General features: G+C 47.7%; 3 protein-coding genes across 4 annotated transcripts; 2 read left to right on the forward strand and 1 right to left on the reverse strand.

Annotated features, from left to right (window-relative positions):
- The first annotated feature begins 2 nt into the window (after nucleotides 1–2).
- Nucleotides 3–6,070, forward strand: Apbb3 (amyloid beta precursor protein binding family B member 3). Of its 2 annotated transcripts, XM_087180782.1 has the most exons (13): nucleotides 3–223; nucleotides 503–666; nucleotides 749–825; nucleotides 1,545–1,605; nucleotides 1,801–1,947; nucleotides 2,076–2,203; nucleotides 2,463–2,468; nucleotides 2,692–2,827; nucleotides 2,948–3,032; nucleotides 3,281–3,364; nucleotides 3,637–3,752; nucleotides 3,886–4,077; nucleotides 5,538–6,070. In XM_087180782.1, the coding sequence occupies exons 1-13, from the start codon at nucleotides 175–177 to the stop codon at nucleotides 5,772–5,774; spliced, it is 1,482 nt and encodes a 493-aa protein (XP_087036908.1). In that variant the 5' UTR covers nucleotides 3–174; the 3' UTR covers nucleotides 5,775–6,070. The 2 variants fall into 2 exon arrangements, with proteins under 2 accessions (XP_087036908.1, XP_004841946.1); XM_004841889.4 differs by lacking the exon at nucleotides 2,463–2,468 and having other exon boundaries at nucleotides 2,713–2,827.
- A 203-nt stretch (nucleotides 6,071–6,273) lies between these two features.
- On the forward strand, nucleotides 6,274–13,687 carry Sra1 (steroid receptor RNA activator 1). The gene is given in 6 exon segments (XM_013071153.3): nucleotides 6,274–6,831; nucleotides 6,940–7,065; nucleotides 11,873–12,075; nucleotides 12,859–12,967; nucleotides 13,121–13,299; nucleotides 13,301–13,687. Coding segments are annotated over 6 exon segments (732 nt in total). The 5' UTR covers nucleotides 6,274–6,806; the 3' UTR covers nucleotides 13,391–13,687.
- A 978-nt stretch (nucleotides 13,688–14,665) lies between these two features.
- Nucleotides 14,666–19,613, reverse strand: Eif4ebp3 (eukaryotic translation initiation factor 4E binding protein 3). Its single transcript, XM_087180786.1, has 3 exons — nucleotides 16,362–19,613; nucleotides 15,162–15,332; nucleotides 14,666–15,007 (listed from the first exon to the last, which is right to left on the reverse strand). The coding sequence occupies exons 1-3, from the start codon at nucleotides 16,462–16,464 to the stop codon at nucleotides 14,979–14,981; spliced, it is 303 nt and encodes a 100-aa protein (XP_087036912.1). The 5' UTR covers nucleotides 16,465–19,613; the 3' UTR covers nucleotides 14,666–14,978.
- Between the last annotated feature and the right edge of the window lie 541 nt (nucleotides 19,614–20,154).

Consider the following 20,154-nt stretch of genomic DNA (forward strand, 5'->3'; position numbering starts at 1 on the left):
AGGCCCGCCCCTTCCCACCCCTTCCCGCCCCTGATCCAGGCCCTGTCCTACTCAGTGTTTGTGCGGCGCCGGTGGGCTTGGCTGTCTCCGGCGCAGAGGCTGGGCTTGTAGGTGCAGCAGCTCCGGAGGTCGCGCTGGGCTGAGAGTGCGGGCCAGCGGGGACGCGGCGGGGCTATGCTGGGCAAGGATTACATGCTGGCTATCATTCTGGTCAACTGCGACGGTGTGCACTGAAGGCCTGGATGGGAGGACTAGAAACTGAGGGGAGATAAGGGAGTGAGAAAGGCACTGCTCCCGACTCAAAGACAGGGTAGGGGGTTCGTCTTGATCGGAGGACAAGGGGACAAATAAACCCTAATCTTTTCTTGCAGTGTCTTTTAATATTGGAGAGCCTGGAGTTCTAGCCTAAAGGCTGCCCCTGTGGAATGGTGGGAGGGTAATGATGAGGTGTTATTCTGAACTCACGAATATGTCCCTCCTCTGCAATGTCTTGTTCCTATAGATGACTTATGGGGGGACCAGAGTCTGGAGGGGGAGCCAGGCCTGCCCCCTGGCTGGAGGAAGATCCGTGATGCTGCAGGTACTTACTATTGGCATGTACCCAGCGGTAGCACCCAGTGGCAGCGCCCAGCCTGGGAACTAGGAGATGAAGAGAACCCAAGCACGGTAGGTGAAATGTAAAGAGGGGGACCTGAGCACAAGTGTGGACCTAGGCCTGCTGCTACACTGACTAACCCATACCCTACAGGGCACGGAGAGGATTTGGGGACTGCAGTCTCCCAAAGGAAGATCTTTCTCCAGTTTAGAGAGCTCGCTGCACCGGAGGTAACAGGGATTCCCCAGGTGAAAATAAAAGGCTTAGGGTTCCATAACACTCAAATATGCACCTGGGAGCTGGGCGTGGTGGTTCGCACCTGTGATCCCAATATTTGAGAGGCAGAGGCCAGATCACTACAAGTTTGAGGCCAGCCTGAGTTATGTAGTGAGTTCAAGGGCAGCCTGAACTGTGTAGCGAGACCTTGTCTAAAAACGCTGCTGGACCTTCAGTCTTTCAGCTCGGGTTCTAGACTCTGTGCCTTTTTGAGCCCTATTCTGTGCCTTTGGCTTCATCCTATGTCCTTGATTCTAAGTTTTGGCCCTTGTTCTAAGTTCTTGTCATTAGCTACATGTTCTTTTTCATATTCTAGGTCATGATCTATCGTGTTCTAGACCTTGGTTATTGTCTTAGGCTCTGTGAAGGATCCTATCCTGTGTTCTTGGGTCTCATCCCAGTTTGGGGGTCTTATCCACATTTTGGATGCTGCTACACGTTTGTAGCTTTTATGCCCTGTGTCTGGGTCCTGTTTCCTGAATTTTCCCTCAAATGTCAAGCCATATATTTACATAATTTAATATGTCCTCTGATCTACCCCGCTCGGATTTTATATTTGTGGTGTTATAGTCTGGGTGCCCTCCCAAACCCTGTGCTGATTAAGTAGCCTGGGCCTCACCATTGTCCTTACTGTAGGAAGTATAGTTCTCACAAGCTCTGCTCTCTGTTCTAGTAACTCTCTGACCTGGTATGGTGAAGAATCCTATATCCAGAGCCTGGAACCAGGGGCTAAGGTAGTGATTTGGAGCTCAGGGGATTGGGGGCCTAGAACATTGCAAGATCCCAATGGAAAGACCAGGGGTACAAGTGCACTGAGAAGAGATGATCAAGGGTGAAAGCAGAGACTACTGTTTGTATGGGTGGAGCCTGGGGCACTTGACAACCTATTCCCTCTGTACTCATTCCTGTCCCTTCCTCCAACTTGTCAGTGCTTTGCAGTCCGCTCTCTGGGTTGGGTGGAGGTACCGGAAGAGGATCTGGCACCAGGGAAGAGCAGTATTGCAGTCAATAACTGTATCCAGCAGCTGGCCCAGACACGCAACCGGAGCCAGCCCCCAGATGGTGCTTGGGGTGAGGTGAGTTGTCTTGCCCGACAGAGGGTGCAGTCTATGCCCCAACAGAGATAGTTATCCCCAAATTGCCTGTTCTTCATGACAGTCAGTCACCTTTATCTGATCTCTGAGTTGATCTCTGTCCTTGGCAGGGCCAGAACATGCTGATGATCCTGAAGAAAGATGCCATGAGTCTGGTGAATCCTCTGGACCACAGTCTGATCCACTGCCAGCCTCTGGTGCACATCCGTGTATGGGGCGTGGGCAGCTCCAAGGGCCGGTGAGGACTTCTGCATCCCCCAAGCGAGAGCTGCTTCTCCCTCCCCCTGCAGGCTGTGCTACCCACTGATGCTGATCCCTGGTACCTGAACCCCTGGACACAGATCCTGATATGAACCCAGCACTGCCTCTCCTGCCTGGTCCAGCCCTGGTGGGGGAGGGTGGGCCCAGCTCAGCCCCCAGCTCAGCAGGGACAGATAGGTGAGAGCCTGAGAGGCTGGGCTGATTCTCTCCTGTGCTCCCACATGCTTCTGGAACAGTGACAGGTATGTGACAACCATGTACCTTGAACCCCAGCTCTGACATCTCTACCCTAGTGTTGCTTTATCCTTATGTTGACATTAAAAGTCCCTTGAGGGCCGGGGATTTAGCTCATTGGTTCCGCCGCTTGCCTCGAAAGCACAAGGACCTGAGTTCGATCCCCGGTACAAAAAAAAAAAGTCCCTTGAGGGCATTATAGGTCCCTGCCACTAACCAGCTCTATCCCAGCCCCATTTCTACCTCTGCCAGGGACTTCGCTTTTGTGGCGGGTGACAAAGACAGCTGTATGCTCAAGTGTCATGTGTTTCATTGTAATGTTCCTGCCAAGGCTATTGCAAGTGCTCTACATGGTCTCTGTGCCCAGGTAAGGGCTGGGATGGGGGGTGGAGGAGGGGATGTGGATGTGGATCTGGGGCTGAAACTTCCAGGGTAGTTAGCTCCCTCCCCCCACCCTGGGCCTTATGCTGACTACACTGTATTTTAGATCTTATCAGAACGAGTTAGGATCAGTGGCGATGCTGCTTGCTGCTCCCCAGACCCCATCTCCCCTGAAGACCTGCCTCGACAAGGTATCAGGCTGCTTTGGTGAAAGATGGGAGTGGTGGCAGGGGTGTGTTTCCTGGTTATTTTAACACTTCTCTTGAGATATGTCTGATCCCAGAGATCGATCCAAGGGATCCCAAGCCCTGAATTGGAGGAGCATCCATGGTCTTTCTTCTACTAGCAACAGCTCTAGCCTGGGTCTTGGGCCATTCAGAAAGGTGGGGAAAGGGGTAACTGAGCGAGTTCTCCTGGCAACTTGGTGTGTATATTTCAGTGGAGCTGCTGGATGCAGTGAGCCAGGCTGCTCAGAAGTATGAGGCATTGTACATGGGGATCCTGCCAGTCACCAAAGCCATGGGTGAGGATGGGGTGGGGGCAGCTGGATGGGCTGAGCTACATAAATCGGGGAAGGTGGGTGAGGTGGGAGTCTTATCACCTTTTCTCTGAGTCCTCCCATGCCCTTACATAGCTTTGGATGTATTGGCTTTCCCAACTTAGAATTCTAAGCCAGTCCCTGCTATCCTCTTCCCATCTTACTGAATCCCAAGTAAGTGAGATGGGACCTAGATATTCTTTGCAGATCCCTTAAAAAAAAACACTGGGAGGTACAACAGTGGGATGTCCCTCCAGGCATGGATGTGCTGAATGAGGCCATTGGTACCCTCACCGCCCGGGGGGACCAGAACACCTGGGTCCCTGCCATGCTCAGTGTATCTGACTCTGTCATGACTGCACATCCCATTCAGGTACCAGAAAAGGATGAATGAAGTTGGGGACTGTGGAGGGTGAGCAGGGATGCTGAGGGAGCCATTGCCTGCTGCTGGAAGAGTGGGTCCAGCCAGTGCTTGGCCCTCTAGTGACTAGGTGTGGTGTGGGCAGGCAGAAGCCAGTACAGAAGAGGAGCCACTGTGGCAGTGCCCAGTCCGCCTTGTGACCTTTATTGGCATTGGCCGTGACCCACACACCTTTGGCCTCATTGCTGACCTTGGCCATCAGAGCTTCCAGTGTGCAGCTTTCTGGTGCCAGCCCCATGCTGGAGGACTCTCTGAAGCTGTGCAGGCTGCCTGTATGGTGAGTTCGGGGTGGGGAAAAGGTGGGTGGGAGGGGTGGTATTGCTTTGCTGCTGCTCTGTCCTGGGGACTGAGCTCAAGATCGCAGCTTTTCCACAGTTCACAGACCAGTGATCCCAGAGCTTATTGGTTCACAAGTACTTTGGGCCTCATTCTGGTTTTAGTCAGTTTTGGTTATATGCCAATATTTAAAGGCCAGGACATTTTATACAGTAATTGCTATGCCTGCGTTTCTTAGAGCATGAGGATCCCTGACAGGGTTTCCACATACATTTCATGCATGTAGAGTTGTGTAGGGGCTGTGCTCTGTAGGATTGGCATTGTCTTTCCTGATTCTCTTCATTAGGTTTTCTTGGCATCTGTGGTCATTCAAATGTGCGATGCTTAAGCTCCATTAGTTCAGTTCACTTACTCAGTCAACAAATGTGAGTGCATACTACTGGGACCATACTTGCCCCTGGGAATCCAGGAGTATAGAAGGCACAGCCTTTTCCTTTACAGAGCACTTAGAATAGAACAGAAACACACCAGAAAGTTGTACACCACAGGATGACCGAGGAGATGGCCCTTCAGGTGTCAGGAAGGCTACCTGTAAGAGGTGATAGAAAACTGAGAGGCTCCAAGAGGAAGTTTGCCAGGTGAAAGGGAGTAGGGTAGGTATGCCAAGCACAGTTGTGAGGGTGAGAGAGATGTTAGTGGATTAGAGTATCTGAAAGAATCTAGCGTATGTGGTGTGCAGGGAAGATGTAATGAGAGAAGAGGGAAGAAAGAATGGCAGAAACCTGGTCATGGAGAACCTTATAGATCAGAGTGACAAGTTTATTTTGCCCTGAGACACTAGGAACCATTGAAGGGTTTTGAGCAGGACAGTGAAGTTAGGACCACCACTTATGCTATAACATGGGTGAAAGATTTCAGGGACACAAGTGAGGAGGCAGGAAAGTGATTTAGGACCCTCTCTGAGTAGTTCAAACGAGATAGGATTGAGGCAGTTGTATTGCCTAGTGAATCTGTTCTGCCAGGAAACTAGTCCACCCGCCCCAGTGAGTGATGGAGCAGAGGCAGCATAGCGGTGAGTGAGGTTAAGAGTACAAGCTTTGCAGTCAGACAAAACTAGGTTTGAATGGCAAGTACACTTTTCTGGGTGTGACCTTGGGCAAGTCATTTATTCTCTCTGAATCTCAATATCCTCACTTGCAAACTGAGGGTGATAACACCACATGAACAACTAGATAGAGTAAGTTAGATTATTGTACAAAGGACTTAGGATGTCTAGCCCTCCTTAAATGCTCAGTAAATTCGAAGTTCTGTGTTTTGTGTTGAGGGGTCTGGGAATGCTATGGGTACCAGCTATCAGCCTTATATCACACAGAAGCCTTAGCAAGCTTTCAGCCCTGCAGAAGCTTTTGGAGAATCCACGGGCAGAGTGTAGCTGGATCTTCACATTCCCCTTCTCCCTAGGTTCAGTACCAGAAGTGTCTTGTGGCCTCTGCAGCTCGAGGCAAGGCCTGGGGTGCCCAGGCCCGTGCCCGCCTGCGGCTCAAGCGGACCAGCTCCATGGATTCCTCAGGAGGTCCCCTGCCTCTCCCTCTACTCAAAGGAGGGGTTGGGGGTGCAGGGGCAGCCCCTCGAAAGCGGGGTGTCTTCTCTTTTCTTGATGCCTTTCGGCTGAAACCCTCTCTCCTCCATATGCCCTAAATTGATATTAGAGGGCTGGGGAAGGAGGCTCTGGATCCATGCCCAATTCTGTACCCTTCCATTCCCCAGGGGCCTGCAGCCTCTCACCTATGTTCTTGCCCCCATCCTCATTTACCCTCTATTTCCCAATTTATTATTTATATTGGTGACTGAGAGGACCTGCCCTACAACTTAGGCCCCTGGCTCCCCTTTCCTTTCCTTGGGTCCTTGTCCCTGTCCAGCCCTGGGCAGTTGGCTCTACCTCAGCAACACTTTATAGCAAAATCAGTGCAAATAAAAATCCCTCAGTGACCTCACTAGGTGTGAGTATATTGGACCTGGGACCGCGTTGGGGGCCAACAACCTGTGTGAAGTGTGTGTGTTTGGTTTTGGTGGCTGCCTGTAGTCACATGAGGGCGTGGATGTGAGAGTCTGACCTCATTCCTTCAAAATTTCTGAGGTCTCTGTGTGAGGCATTAAACTAGGTATTGGGGTCAGGGTCCCACCTTGAGACTATTTGAGAGAAGATGCACAAGAGTCAAACAAGATAGAAGATATGTAGGACAAATAGTCTCAAAAGGTGGTGGGAGCTTGGGTGACCCTTAAACGTGGCCTAAGGCATTACAGAAGACTTGAAGAGCTGACATCTATTGAAGGAAGATGAGCTAGTTAGTGAGCCTACAGAGCAGTGGACAGAAGTGTGGCTCTAGAAGTCGGGGTTCGCTAGATCACAGAGGAGCACACATGGGGTAGGAGCTTTTTGGCTTTAACTTGCACCTTAGGACAAGTGGGAGAGATTGGACTCAGAGAAGACTAGGACTCTGGCAGCGCCGGCCCCTTGGAAAAACATACATGGTGCCTTGTGATCAGGACCCCGTGGATCTTTAGCTGAAGAAGTTATCTAGTCCCATAGGGAGGTGGTGCCGAGTTTTTAAGGCGGCGGCTGCGAAGCACTGCTCCACCTCAGGGGCCCCGAGCCGCCGACCCAGACTGGAGCGCAGAGCGGCCGCCCCGGAAGTGACGTGCTGCTCCGCTGGCGGTGCGGAAGTGGAGATGGCGGAGCTGTACGTGAAGCCAGGTGAGAGCGCGGCCAGCGGGGTTGGGGCGCACCGTTTGTCTCCCCGAAACCCAGTACAACCTTTGGCTGATTCCCAGTCTCGCTTCACATTTCCCCTCGTCTCCGCAGGCAACAAGGAGCGCGGCTGGAACGACCCGCCGCAGTTCTCTTACGGGCTGCAGACCCAGACTGGCGGACCCAAGCGCACGCCGCTCACTAAGAGGGTCGCCGCCCCGCAGGATGGATCCCCTAGAGGTGCGTGGGGTCCCTGCGCGCAGAGAGCCGCAGAGAATGGGCGGTTCCAGAGTCAACCTGTCCCTGGGTCTGTTTTCCACCTTCCAGGATTCCATAAGGAGAGTTTGGGACCCCAGGAAGGGGGTTGGGCAGGCGCTTTTCCGAGTTTTCCTTCTGCTACGAATTTTGATTTTAAAAAATAGCCCATGTTGGCAGGGGGTTTAGCTCAGCGGTTCTGCCGCCTGCTTTGCGAGCGCAAAGTCCCGAGTTCGATCCCCGGTACCAAAAAAAAACCACAACCCCCCCCCCAACCCATGTTTTCATCCTAGGTGATAGTGAGACTATTCTCAAATTATTTTCGTTACTTTGAAATTTTTTTTCCAACCTAGACCTCTTTCCAGAACCCCATAGTGGCATACTGTATCTACTTTGTCTTCACTTGGGTATATAATATGCACCTCATACTTAACGTGTCATTCAGTCAGTATTTTTTACTAAGCACTTACTAGGAGGGCAAACTAAACAACAGTGAGAAAGACAAATGGTCTCTGTTTTCACGGTGTATTCTGTAGTGTTGAAGATGGATGAGTTGGTGGTAAGGCCTTGTAAAAAAATAAAACAGGGTGATGTTACTAGGTAACTAAGTTAGCTGAGGGGCTGACATTTGAGATTAGTCATACAAAAATCTCAGCACTTTGGGCGGGGGATTTAGCTCAGTGGTTCCGGCGCCTGCCTCACAGCGCAAGGTCTTGAGTTTGATCCCCAGTACGAAAAAAAACAAAAAAAAAATCCCAGCACTCTGAGAAGGCTGAGGTAGGATGATCGCAAGTTTGAACCTGGCCTGGGTAACTGGATGACTCTGAAACCCTGTCTCACAATAAAAATTTTTAAAGGGCTGGGGATGGCCAGCCGTGGTGGCACACATCTGTAACCCTGGCACTAGGGGAGGCTGAGGCAGGAGGATCATTGTGAGTTTGAGGCCATCCTGGGCTACATGGTGAGTTCAAGGACAGCTTGAATTAATAGCAAGACCCTGTCTCAAAAAACAAAAGGGCTGAGGATCTCCCAGGATACAAAGTTTGTACTTTAATTTATTTAAAGCTGGAAGGCACTGAAAAGTTAAAGTAAGGCGACCAGTAAGTGAGCTGTGGTCCTCCCAGAGGGGCTCAGGTTTCATTCTTTTCAGCATGCCTGCATCCTTTTCCACTACAGAGGAATGATATAGGGTAGTGGTGGGAAACCTATGGCCTGTTGTGCTGCAGTGGGCTTTTTGTATCACTGAAAGCTCTAAAAGGTTAGTCATGACTGATATAGGGCAGTTTTTAACCTCAGCACTGTTATATAGGTCTAGATTGTTCGTTTGGGGGACTGTTTTTGCACTGTAGGTTCTTTGGCAGAAACCCTATCTCTACTTAGTAGATGGCAGTAGCACCCACCCAGTTGTGGCCAGACAGTCCCAGGGGCAAAACCTCCCCACTTTAAGAACCACTGACTGATTTACATCTTTGAAGAATCACTGTGGGGGGTAGGTTGTAACTCAGTAGTAAGATCCTTGCTTAGTATGTGTGAGGCCATGTTTGATTTCTAGCACTGGAAAAAACATCACTGTACTGTGCAGAAAACAAGATTTTTGAGAAGAAATGGAAAGATAAATCTAGAAATTACGATATTACAGGCAAGATTTAATGATTGACAAGGATAGTAGTAATAAGGGTGGTAGGAATGGGATGATGGATGTTATGGAGAAAGGAATGATAGAGGACGAATCATTTTTTTTCTGATACGAGAAGATTGGGGGACAAAGGATTTTTCTAGCGGGGGGAAACAGGCTTTTGGTTTGGATCATGTTTAGTTTGGGCTGCTATTTTTGGCAGAAGTCTAGGCTAGAGTTAGAGAAATAGTTGTACTCATATGGATATTTGGTGTCACAGGCTTGAATAAGGTTATATAAAAGTGTGGATAGAGGCCTAGAGAAGCCAAGACAAGGTAGCCACAGATCTCCGTCAGTTAGTAGAACTGGTGGTGGGAAGATGAGAGTTCCTTTTTGATGACCTATATTTTCTCAGTGAAACGTGAAACAGTGTCAGATGTAAAAAGAGTACCAAAAGGAAGGAAAGATGAAAAATAGGGCTTTCCAGCATTTCAAGGTTGTGTAGAGAAGGAATCAGCAAAGAATACTGAGAAATAGCCAAAGAAGAATATGAGAGAGTAAAAATTAGTCAAGAGTGAAGAATATTGCAGGGAGGTCAAGCAAGATTAAGGGATCATTAAATTTGGCAAACATTGCAATCACAGGTTACCTTAACAATAGCAGTCTCTGGATTTGGTTAAAACAAACAGCTGGAATGGGCTAAAGAGAATATGAAAAATATAGAGTAATTATAGACAATTTATTCAAGAAATTCTCTTGAGTATCTGACTGGAATAATGTGGAATAAGGGAGGGTTGGTGAAATAAGGGAGGGCAGTACTTTATATACTACAGCATGTTTATATGCTGAATAATTCAGTAGAGAACTAGAACTGATGTTGCAAGAGAAAAGGAATAATTGCAGGAGGGAGCCTAAAGAAGACTTGAGAAGCTGGGTTATAGACTACAGCTGGTGAGATAGCTTTTGATAAGAGCAGGAACTTTTCATCTATAACAGGCCACAGATGTAGGTAGGTTAGTAGAATCAGTGTGGCAAGATGAGAGAGTTCCTGTTTGAGGACCTACATTTTCTCAATGAAACATGAGGCAGTGTCATATGTGGAAAGACAGTAGAGAAAAGAAAAGATGAAAAAATAGTTGAGATGGGAAAATGAGGCAGTGTTGGGCACCTCAAGCACCTGGTTTAACTAGTAGAATGGCTTAATAAGAGGAGAGAGGGAGAGAAAAGAGTGTTTATAAGGGAGCTGTTGTGGTGATGCATGCCTGTAATCCCAGCACTCAAGAGGTTGCGGCAGGACAATCACAGCAAGTCTGAGGCCAGACTGTGTTACACAGTTCCAGGCCAGCCTGAACTACACAGCAAGACCCTGTCTCAAAAAGAGAAAGTATAAGGGAGTGATTTTTAATTCCCCACAAAATTTGAACAATTGAGCTGGAAGGGTGGAAGGAAGGGGTGATTCAATTTTAGAGGTCAGTACAGTACTGTGAGCAAAACAAAGGTGAATAAAAAGGTGGGGCAGAGTGATCATAGAAAAATACAGTAGTCAGGTAACCCAGAGGCCAAATTATTAGATGCATTAATTATCCTTGTGGATGATGATGCCTAAAAGTAAGTTTTGGGCTTTCCTCCTCCAGTCTTTCGCAGTCAGTGAAATCAGAAACCAAATCATCTCGACTTCTCTCCCTCACCCCAACCACCATGTCCTGTTGGCACCTCCTCTTACATAAAATCTCAGACAACTCCATTTCCCCTCCTTCTTCACCTTAGTCCATGCCAGCATTCTTTCCTGGAGTACTCCATTAACCAACTGCTGTGCCTGCCTCCATTCTTTATCTGTTTTCACTAGTTTTTCATAGAGCATCCATCTGAAAAAGTCTGGTCATATTACTCCTTGCTTCTGTAAACCTGTGGTAAGCTTCTCAGGACTGTGTGGCTCAGGACCAAACAACTCAGGATCTGGACCCTGTGCTTAATCTCTCCTTTAACAGCTCATATTACTTTCTTCAGTGCTAATAATTTCCAGCCCCAGCAGCCTTGTTTCTTCCCTTGAACAAGATTGTTCCTGTCTTTTGAGCATTGCTCTTACCTCTACACAGTACTTTCAACTCTTCATAGCTGCATTTATTGTATCCCTTAATTCTCAACTTAATAAAAACTGCTAACTTTTGAGTACTTTTTCCTACACACTAATCTAGTAGCTGTACCTACCTATATTTATGTTATCTTAATCCTGCAAAGTGTCATAACTACATATAATACCCCCATTTTAGAGGAACCCAAGTTTAGAGGTTGTAAGTAACTTGTTGGAGATCACAGATCACTTGAGCTGAGATAAGCTTAGAAGGCTTTCCTTGAACAGTTTAGGTAGGTCCCCCTATTCCTCTTTATCACATAATCTCTTTGTAGCACATAATTTGGTAATTTTCTTTGTTCTTTTTTTTTGGTACTGGGGATCGAACTCAGGTCTTTGGGCTTGCGCAGCAGGCAGTGAAACCACTGAGCTAAATCCTCGGCCCAATTTGGTAATTTTCTTGTGTTTTTCTCCTTTCCCTCTACAATTTTAAGTTCTTGTGGTCAGGAACCAAGTCTGTTTGGTTTATTTTTTATTTTTGGTACCTGGAAAATTGTGTATAATAGGGACTATATACTATACATTATTTTTTTTCTTTTGCAGAACTTGGGATTGAACCCAAGGTTTTCACACTGAGCAATATCCCAGCCCCTTTTATTTTTTAGTTTGTGACTGGATCTTGCTAATCACTGAGTTGCCCAGGCTGGGCTTAAATTTGTGATCCTTCTCCACAGTCTCCTAAAATACTGGGACTATAAGCATGTGGTGCCATACCTGCCGCCCACCCCCACCGCCATACTAGGGGTTGAACCCAGGACCTCTGGTATGCCAGACAAGCACTCTACCCCTTAGCTACATACCCAGGTTTTTTTTGGGTGAGGGGTGGGGGACCTTGCTAAGTTGCCCAGGCTCTCCTTGAACTAGTGATCACCCTCCCTTAGCCTTCTAAATAGTTGGAATTATAGGTCTGCATCACCATACACAGCTTTTATACACATTTTTGAATGAAATGAGTTGTCCCGTAGAGTAGTCTTGCTTAGAAGAGGTGAGTTTAGAATTATTTATCTATTTAAGCCATATTGCTTGATTCTGCTTTACCTTTTCAGTTGCTGCCTCAGAGACTTCTGGGCCTCCTCCAATGGGGCCTCCACCCCCTTCAAGTAATGCTCCCAGACTCCTACCTGTGGGGAGCTCTCCTGCCCACAGTGTGGAACCCATGGGTTTTCCAGCCTTTGAGTCTGAGGCTTTAATAGAGGATGTGCTGAGACCTTTGGAGCAAGCATTGGAGGATTGCCGTGGTCATACAAGGGTAAGCCCTGGCACTCCAGGGGTGGAAAGGAATCCTCCTATTCACAGCCAAATGCAGCTATGGCTCCCAAAGGGAGACCCTTTGGGCAATGGCTCTTAATTCTTTTAGTTATGGGCCCCTTCAGAATCTGCTAAGGCTTTCCCAAGAAAGTGAACGCAGAATTTCAAGAGGGTTCACAAAACTTGTCAGTCAGTCATAGAGGCTTATGGGATTAAGAGTTGAACTTAACACCCATTAGTAAAAATAGCAGCTTGATTTTCTGTTCCTTCCAGGTCATTCAGAGCACACATTGCTAATTTTGTGCTCAGAGAATTTATATTGTGCTCAGTGAGGGAGGGAGCAATCTTCTACCTAGTGTTTTTCTAAGTTCTTTGCAGGCAAGGAATAAAGGAAAGGGGAAATAGCATGGTAATTTTACCTTTTTGATTGATTCTTAAGTTTCTTTGTTTGCAAAGTACCACTATGAGCTTCTAAGAAGTCTCTGAGATTTAAAAATTCTAGCCATATCTGTACTTTTTCTTGGGGGGAGATCCATATTCTCAGTGGGGGCCTCTAACCTTTGTGTAAAGAATCAGAGCTCTGGGCCGGGGATTTAGCTCAGTGGTTCTGCTGCCTGCTGCGCAAGCGCAAGGACCAGAGTTTGATCTCCAGTACAAAAAAAAAAAAAGAATCAGAGCTGCATAGAGATCCAGGCCAGAGAAAGTAGGTGCTTCCTGAGAGGTGCTGACTTCCCATCTCCCTGCTGGGCTGGCAGCACTTGAGTGAAGGGGGCTTGTCTCTCAGAAACAGGTATGTGATGACATCGGCCGACGCCTGGCACTGCTTCAGGAACAGTGGACAGGAGGAAAGTTGTCAACTCCTGTAAAGAAGAGGATGGCACTACTGGTGCAAGGTATGAGTGGGTTTCTTAATATGTTAGAAGTCCCTTGTACTGCCATAGTTGGCTGAGCTGAACAAGCTCTGCAACTCTGACTTTTTGGGGAGGAGAAGCATGGAAGCTACTACTTCTTATCCCAGTCTGCTTGCTCAAGTTCTTTCTCCTCAGAGCTTTCAAGCCATCAGTGGGATGCAGCAGATGACATCCACCGCTCGCTCATGGTTGACCACGTGACTGAGGTCAGTCAGTGGATGGTGGGAGTTAAAAGATTAATTGCAGAAAAAAGGAGTATGTCTTCCAAGAAAGAAACCAATGAAGAGAAATCTGAAGCGGCAGTTGAGAACCGGACCATACCAAGCTTTCAAGAGGCTCTATAATCCTGGAGGTTCCCCAGACTCACACCATCTGCCAGGCCTTGGTGTGGGAGGTCTTCTCTGACTTGGCTCCCTTTTACCACCAGAGAGACTGTCCCATTGGGCATCGACTACAAGGAGGTCACTTGTTACCTATAACATATGCATTTCAATAAAAAGCATCTCAATGGTAGACACTGGGGAGGAAATAAGAGCCTTTCCTATGCCAAACTGGTTCCTTCTGATATTAACTGTCCCATACCCTATGAATTTCTATTCTTCCTTCTCCATTCATTGTGAAGCTTTGCTGGGCTTGGCCAGATTGCTGCCTGCAACTTTTCCCAGAATTAAAACTGAAGAGCACATTTGTTGCTATGTGGAACACCCATCTTTTTGGATGATTTCTTAGCATGAGAATAGATTCAAATAGCACAGGGAGACTTCCCTCAAGAAAAGTAGACTCCTTTTGATTTTTGTTTTGTCTTTTGAGACAGGGTCTCACTATGTAATTCAGGCTGGCCTTGAATTCACTATGTACCCCAAGCTGGCCTCAAACTCAAGTGATCTTCCTGCCTCAGCCTCCTGAGTACTGGGATTACAGGCATGTGCCAGCACATCCAGCCAAGACTTTTTTGCACTGTATCATCTTTGAGGTATTTAGATGCTAGAGATTAAACTTAAGAGTGGGATGTCTGCTGTATAAATTGAAGGAGAAAAAATACTACATTACTGCGATTTGGAATCATGATTTATCTGACTCACCAAGCAAGCTGCTAATTTTGAGTGTCAGTGTGGGCCCTAATGTCTCAACCCTCTGTGAACACAGCCTGGCACGGGGTGGTCATGGTAGATATGCTGTGTGAAGGAAAGCTATAAGCTTTTCAGTGTTGGAATGGGAATTGGTACCTACAGGAAAGAGGCCGAAAAGCCAAAGGGAGAGACAGGATGGCTATAGGCTAGGACAAAACCTCTCTTCTAGGAGTCTGGCTTAAGGATAGAAGAGGGGCCGGGGATTTAGCTCAGTGGTTCTGTTGCCTGCCTTGCAAACGCAAGGACCTGAGTTCGGTCCCCGGTACCAAAAAAAAAAAAGAATAGAAGAGGGGACACAAGGGAGGCCTAGCTGGGGAGACCTAGTTCTGGGAAGGTTTCTTCCTCTAAAGACAGGAACAGCAGCTGGAAGGGCAGGCTACTGCTGTTTATGGGCTGGCAACTCCTATATCCTGCCTCAGGCCGTAATTGCTGCTGGAAGTGGGCCCAGTGGGAACTGGGAACAGATCTGGGGCCTCTTAACTAGGCCTGCTGGGGCCCTCAACTTTGTCGCTGAGGTAAAATCAACATGGAGAACAGTGGAGCCAAGACATTTCTTTGAATGTTTACTAAGCAGCCCAAAAGTGACAACACTATCCCCCAGTCCCAGCCCTGAGCATAGAGGGCTGGGGGTTGGGATGAGTACTCACAGACCAAAGAGAAAGAGCTGAGGGCCTGGCAAGTTGCCTGCTGCCATACCTGGTCTAGCTGCCTCAGAACTAAAGGAGGCCCAGAATCAACAAGTCACCCCTTTCCAGATTAGATGAGGCCAGCTGGCTTTTGAATACCCCAGGAAGAAGTGAGGTGGTGGCAGCAGCGGCATGAGGGATCCCTCTATAACTCCACACGGGGTCATCTGTACTGGGTTAGATGTCCATTTCAAATTGTGCATCATCTGGAGAGAGAAAAGGCAAGACTAGTCGCTGGACTGAGGGTCTGCAGGCCCAGCATCTGGGCAGAAACCCCTCCTAGAACTGAGCTCCCACTCTACAAGGGCATTTAAACTCAAGGGCCGGGCATTTCTTAATTTTAGTTCTTGCCTTCCTTACCGGGTATCTCTTCCTCTGTCTCCTTCTGCTCCTTCAGCAACTCCAGCTTGGAGGGTGGGGCAGTTGGAGTTGTGACCCCGGGAATCTGAGGGAGGCAGCAGGGGGGTGTCCGGGCAATGGGTGAGTTCTTGCACTCCAGCAGGAACTTTCTGTCGTAGATGATCCTGGTGCCTGTTGAGTGGTAGGGGCTGATGTAAGAGTCAATATGATACACAGGTGACTAGGGTCCCAGACAGCCTTTTGGGGGCTGGCAGTTAGGTCGCGTGTCACATCTGCCTGTGTTTCAAAGGACATTTGCTCTGCAGCCCAGCCAGGACCTTAACAAGGATCTGACAGAATTCCAGGCCTAACCAAGGTGTCTAAGCACCATAAAGCAGGTGGGGCACTGCAGCTAGTCCAGGCAGCAGCAGTTTCAGGTCTTGTTTCTTAGAGGAGCACTAAACTCCTCTAATGTTCTAGAGTTTCCTTGCTTTGGGTCACAAGGTGAGGCCTTGCTGTCCACCCTCAGATCAGAAAGCCAAATAGTTGTGAAGCCTTTTATGCAGTGCTGCCTCCTAAGCTCTTATCTCTTGGGGGGGGGGGGCTGTGCCCGTTCATCGGGGAAACGCTGGGACACACAGTTCTTATTCTGACCCCTCCCAAGTCCTATAAACCTCACTCAGCCTAGCCTAAGAGAAACTTGGCCAGCATAGTGTCCTCAAAGGGCCCCTCCCTCTGCCCACGTGGCAGGAACCTGGGTCAGGAGCCCAGCACCCCCAGATCCTAGGCTGCTGGCTCAACCAAACAGCCACCAGGCGGCCACACACACCCAAAGCCCCCTTCCCCCAGCTGTTCAAACTGCTTCACGAGACTTGGACTTCCAGAGGGCACTGACTGTTCCGTTGGGGCCTTGGCTCCTACTCCCAAAACAATAGAGTAGGGAGAACAAGCATATGCAAGGCGTTCTGAGCCCAGGCCACTGTAAGGAATTAAAGGCTAGAGTCACCCGGAAGGTAGGCTCAAGGCGCTGTTGCATCACTTTCAGGTTTTGGGGAACTTAATTTAGGCTTCGGATACTCTCTCCAAAGCCACAACCTGCAGAGGGGCCTGAAGACTAGTCCAAGGCTCACACCTCTCCACCCCCACCCAGCAACACCAAGCACACGTGCGCGTTCCTTTGCCTGCACTTTGCAGACCCCGACCCGGCCCCAGCACGCTGACCTCCGGGGGTTGTGGCGTATAGCGTGCCCCCTGGCGTGGTGCTGTAGCAGTCAGGCAGCCGGTCCCGGCCCCCGGGAATAGGGCAGCTCGTGGACGTGGACATTGCGAGACAGCAGCAGGAAAGCAACCAGCTGGTGCTGTAGACCGGACGCTGCTCCGAGTCTCAGGCGGACCCAGTCGACCACGTGCAGCTGCAGGCAACACTAGGACGACGTCACGCCCGGGGCGGGTCAACCGCTGTCACTCAATACGAGGTTCCCGCCTACTCGCTACCAAGCCAGCCCCTGGTCCGCGGAAAAGCAGGGAAAAGGTCCCAAGCTGTGAACCTGCCTTCGTATTTCAGATCTTCCTGGGCCAACACTTGATAATCTGCCTCTGGCTGCTGCAGCAGCTCGGCTGGTTACTGTTTACACCTTGGTGCTGGGACATCCGACCTTGCTGCGCTGTATTAATTCACCCATTCCTTCAACAGTTCGGTACACTTAAGCACTATAAAAGTCACTCAACAACGAAGCAAATAAGCCTAGAGGTAAGTCTCTGCTTCCAAGTCCTGTATCTTTTGTTTTTTTTTTGGTACCGGGGATCGAACTCCGGTCCTTGCGCTTGTGAGGCAGGCAACGGAACCACTGAGCTAAATCCCCTGCCTCCAAGTCCCACGTCTTGTAGGAGCGGGAGAAGCTGGGATTCAGCGTTATCTGGAGAGCCTGAACCCTTGAGGTCAGCGTATACTGCCTCCTATAACAACAACTGGGTCTGGGAATGTAGCTCAGCAGTAGAGCGCTTGCTTAGCATGTCCGAGACCCTGTGCTCGATCCCCATCACTCTCTAGCATCGTAATAAATACACAGTTCCAATACAGGATGAAAAGTACTTTGATGACCTTGAGCACACCCAGAAGGTCACAGAGTGGAGACTTCTGAAGAAGAGATACTTGGACTAATTAAAGGATGATTAAAAGCTGAGGGACAGAAGAGGCTGCAGCTGAGACATAAGAGTGTAGCGGGTGGAGGTCTGTCCAGTTTTTTTGTTTGGTTGGTTTTTGTTGTTGTTGTTGTTTATGTAGTTCAGGCTGGCCTTGAACTCACAGCGATCTTGCTTCAGTCTCCTGAGTGCTGGGATTGCAGGTGTGCGCCACCCCATGCCTGGCTACAGGTTTGCCCTTTGCTCTGCCATAGCTAACTAAGGAAGGGCAGGTTTGTTAAGGAGAGTTGGTCCTTTGTAGAAAGGAAGGTCAGAAAGTATCACCTTTTTTTTTTTAATGTGGGCTCAATGGTATGACAGGCAAGGGAGAGTGGGAGAATTAACTACTAAATCTAGTATCTATAAGACACTGAAAATCTTGATTTCATCTAGTTGTCCTCTGTGGCTTCCTCAAAATCAGCAGCCCCCCCCCATCCAAATTAAATATAGACCACCTGCCCGCATGCATGTATTTATCAATATAGCCTCAGGTCTGGCTTTATCAGATTTTTCCCTTTGCTCTGATTTTCTTGATCATTTAAACAAAAATAGAATATTTTATGAATCAGTGCTTCTCAAACTTTAATGTGCGTGTGAATTTCTTTGAGATCTTGTTAAAATGATAATTCTGATGCAGCGGGTCTGGGGAGATGCAGGATTTTTAAATATAATCCCTGGTAATGCAGGTCATCCTCAGAATCACATTTCGGGTAGCAAGGGTATGTATATCTTATTGTTCCAAAAAAAGATATTTAAGCCTCTTACAAAATGGTGTGTGCCTAAATAAAGTGTATTAACAATGCTGGAGGGTAAGGACTGGGACCAGATGGAGAGTCCTCTGATAACTCAGCTTTTAAGCAAGGTGAGGAAGTAGTCTGATGAGATAGGGAGTGGGGGATATGGGAAAAGCACAGTGGCTACAGGGAGAGAGGTAAGTGGATGAGTCAGGTACAGAGGAGAATGACAAAGTGATTTATTAAGAGTGGGGTGAGGGAAATGGAGATATACTAGAACAGTGGTGGCATTTTAAACCTATGCCACGCTTAGTGGCTTGTTTAGCATGCTCAAGGCCCTCGGTTCACAGTACTGCCAAAATTTGTTTAGAAAACTAATAGGGAAGACAAGAAGAAGGGCATATCATACTGGGGACTGAATAATGGGTGTGGAATGTCCAGATGAGTACAGTAAAGAGCTAGATATACTGGGCTGAAGTTCAGGGGGAGAACTCTAGGCTAGTGCTTCAGATTTGAATGGAATAAAATCCAAGAGTATGGGATGAGATCACCTGGGGAGAAGGTACAGTGTAAGAAGAGGCCTGAGCACATCCACATTTACTGAAGGAAAAGGATTCACTAAAATAGACCCAGAAAGAGCAGTAAGAAATACATGTAGGTGGTTTTTAAGAAGGATCTATGTGGGAGTAAGGCCTTCTTCTAAGAGTCTCTATTACAAAACAACAGTAGCAATTACTATTGTTACTACTATAATGAATACTGCTTGCAGCCAACTTTTCTGGAAGTATAGTGTATAAGAGCCAAGGAACTAGAAAATAGGTAGTTTACTTTAGAGAGAAAGCCAGACTCATCTTCCATGCAACGTGGATGAAAAGAATGAGTTTAGATCAGAGTTTACATTAAATACTCATTATATAAGGAAGCTTAAAAATAGTATCTATGCCTAGCCTTGCTTCATCTCTATCACCAGGCAAATTGCTTTGGACTCACAAACCATCAAGATAAAACAAGTGAAAAGGAGTCACAAAATAGTTTAGGAGTCAGATCATCTGATTCACTCTCTTCTTTTCCAAAATAGGCCACAAAGTCCAGGCTTATGTCCTCTGTTGAAGGTACTCTTAGCACACTGAAGATTTTGACACTTAACACGACCTTTTTTCTCATTCATTTCCTACAGGAGTGGAGGTAAAGATACCTGCCTCTTGGCAAATGACAAATCATTGAGGGTGAATAAAAAATGTAGTAGTGCTATCAGAGTCCCTCACTCTAGGACAGGGTTCACTGGGAAGACGTCAGACCAACTGTACTTCTTAGTAGAAGAGCTTCTCACTAGACAGGGAACGAGATGTTCAGAAGCTGTTTTCCTCTTGTTTGCCTCTTCCTGGGTTGACATTGTGGTCCAAAGGTCTTCAACAGTGGGACAGAGCCATTCTCTACTTGACTTGAAACTATCATATGACCTGATTTTCCCCTTATACAAGATAAATCAAATTAAGGATGGTCCCCTTGTACACTAGTCTGGGGATCAGGAGGAGGATTTGGCCAGAATCTACACAAACAGATTGAAACTGTAGTTCCAAGTCCTGTGATTTCTTACCTCTGGTTAGGAGACGTCACCATTGGTTGTCCAACTTTCTTCTTCGGTCTGGTTAGCTGAGGTGATGGGATTTCCCCTTTGAGAGCAGGGACTGAAGAAAGCAGACTGGCCTATAAAAGGGCAAGTCAGCACACTGTAGCCACAACAGGTTTAAAGGATCTTAAAACATCAGTAATTTTATTGGTGGTGGAATTTTATTACATAGAGGACTACCTTAAACAGCGGATCCAGAAAACTTGATGATAGTTTTATTCCTTGAAAGGATTCTTACTCTCAGGGAGTCTGACCTGTGCCTTGGCAGGCTGTTTCTTAATGACTCGAGGACTCACTAAAGACGTACATGGTTTTCTTCTGCCTCCACTAAAATCTCAAAATCAATTCTGGTTCCCAAAATAGCAGGCTTTTGATTCCATATCAGAATCAAACCATAGCACTGTAAACAATCTAATGGTTTCTAGTACCATACCTTAAATCCTCATTCATAAGAAAAAAGAAGAAAATT

The sequence above is a fragment of the Heterocephalus glaber genome, unplaced genomic scaffold (genome assembly GCF_053883595.1).
Source record: "Heterocephalus glaber isolate CG9 unplaced genomic scaffold, H.glaber_assembly_v1.0 deba00001465, whole genome shotgun sequence".
Lineage (NCBI taxonomy): Eukaryota > Metazoa > Chordata > Mammalia > Rodentia > Bathyergidae > Heterocephalus > Heterocephalus glaber.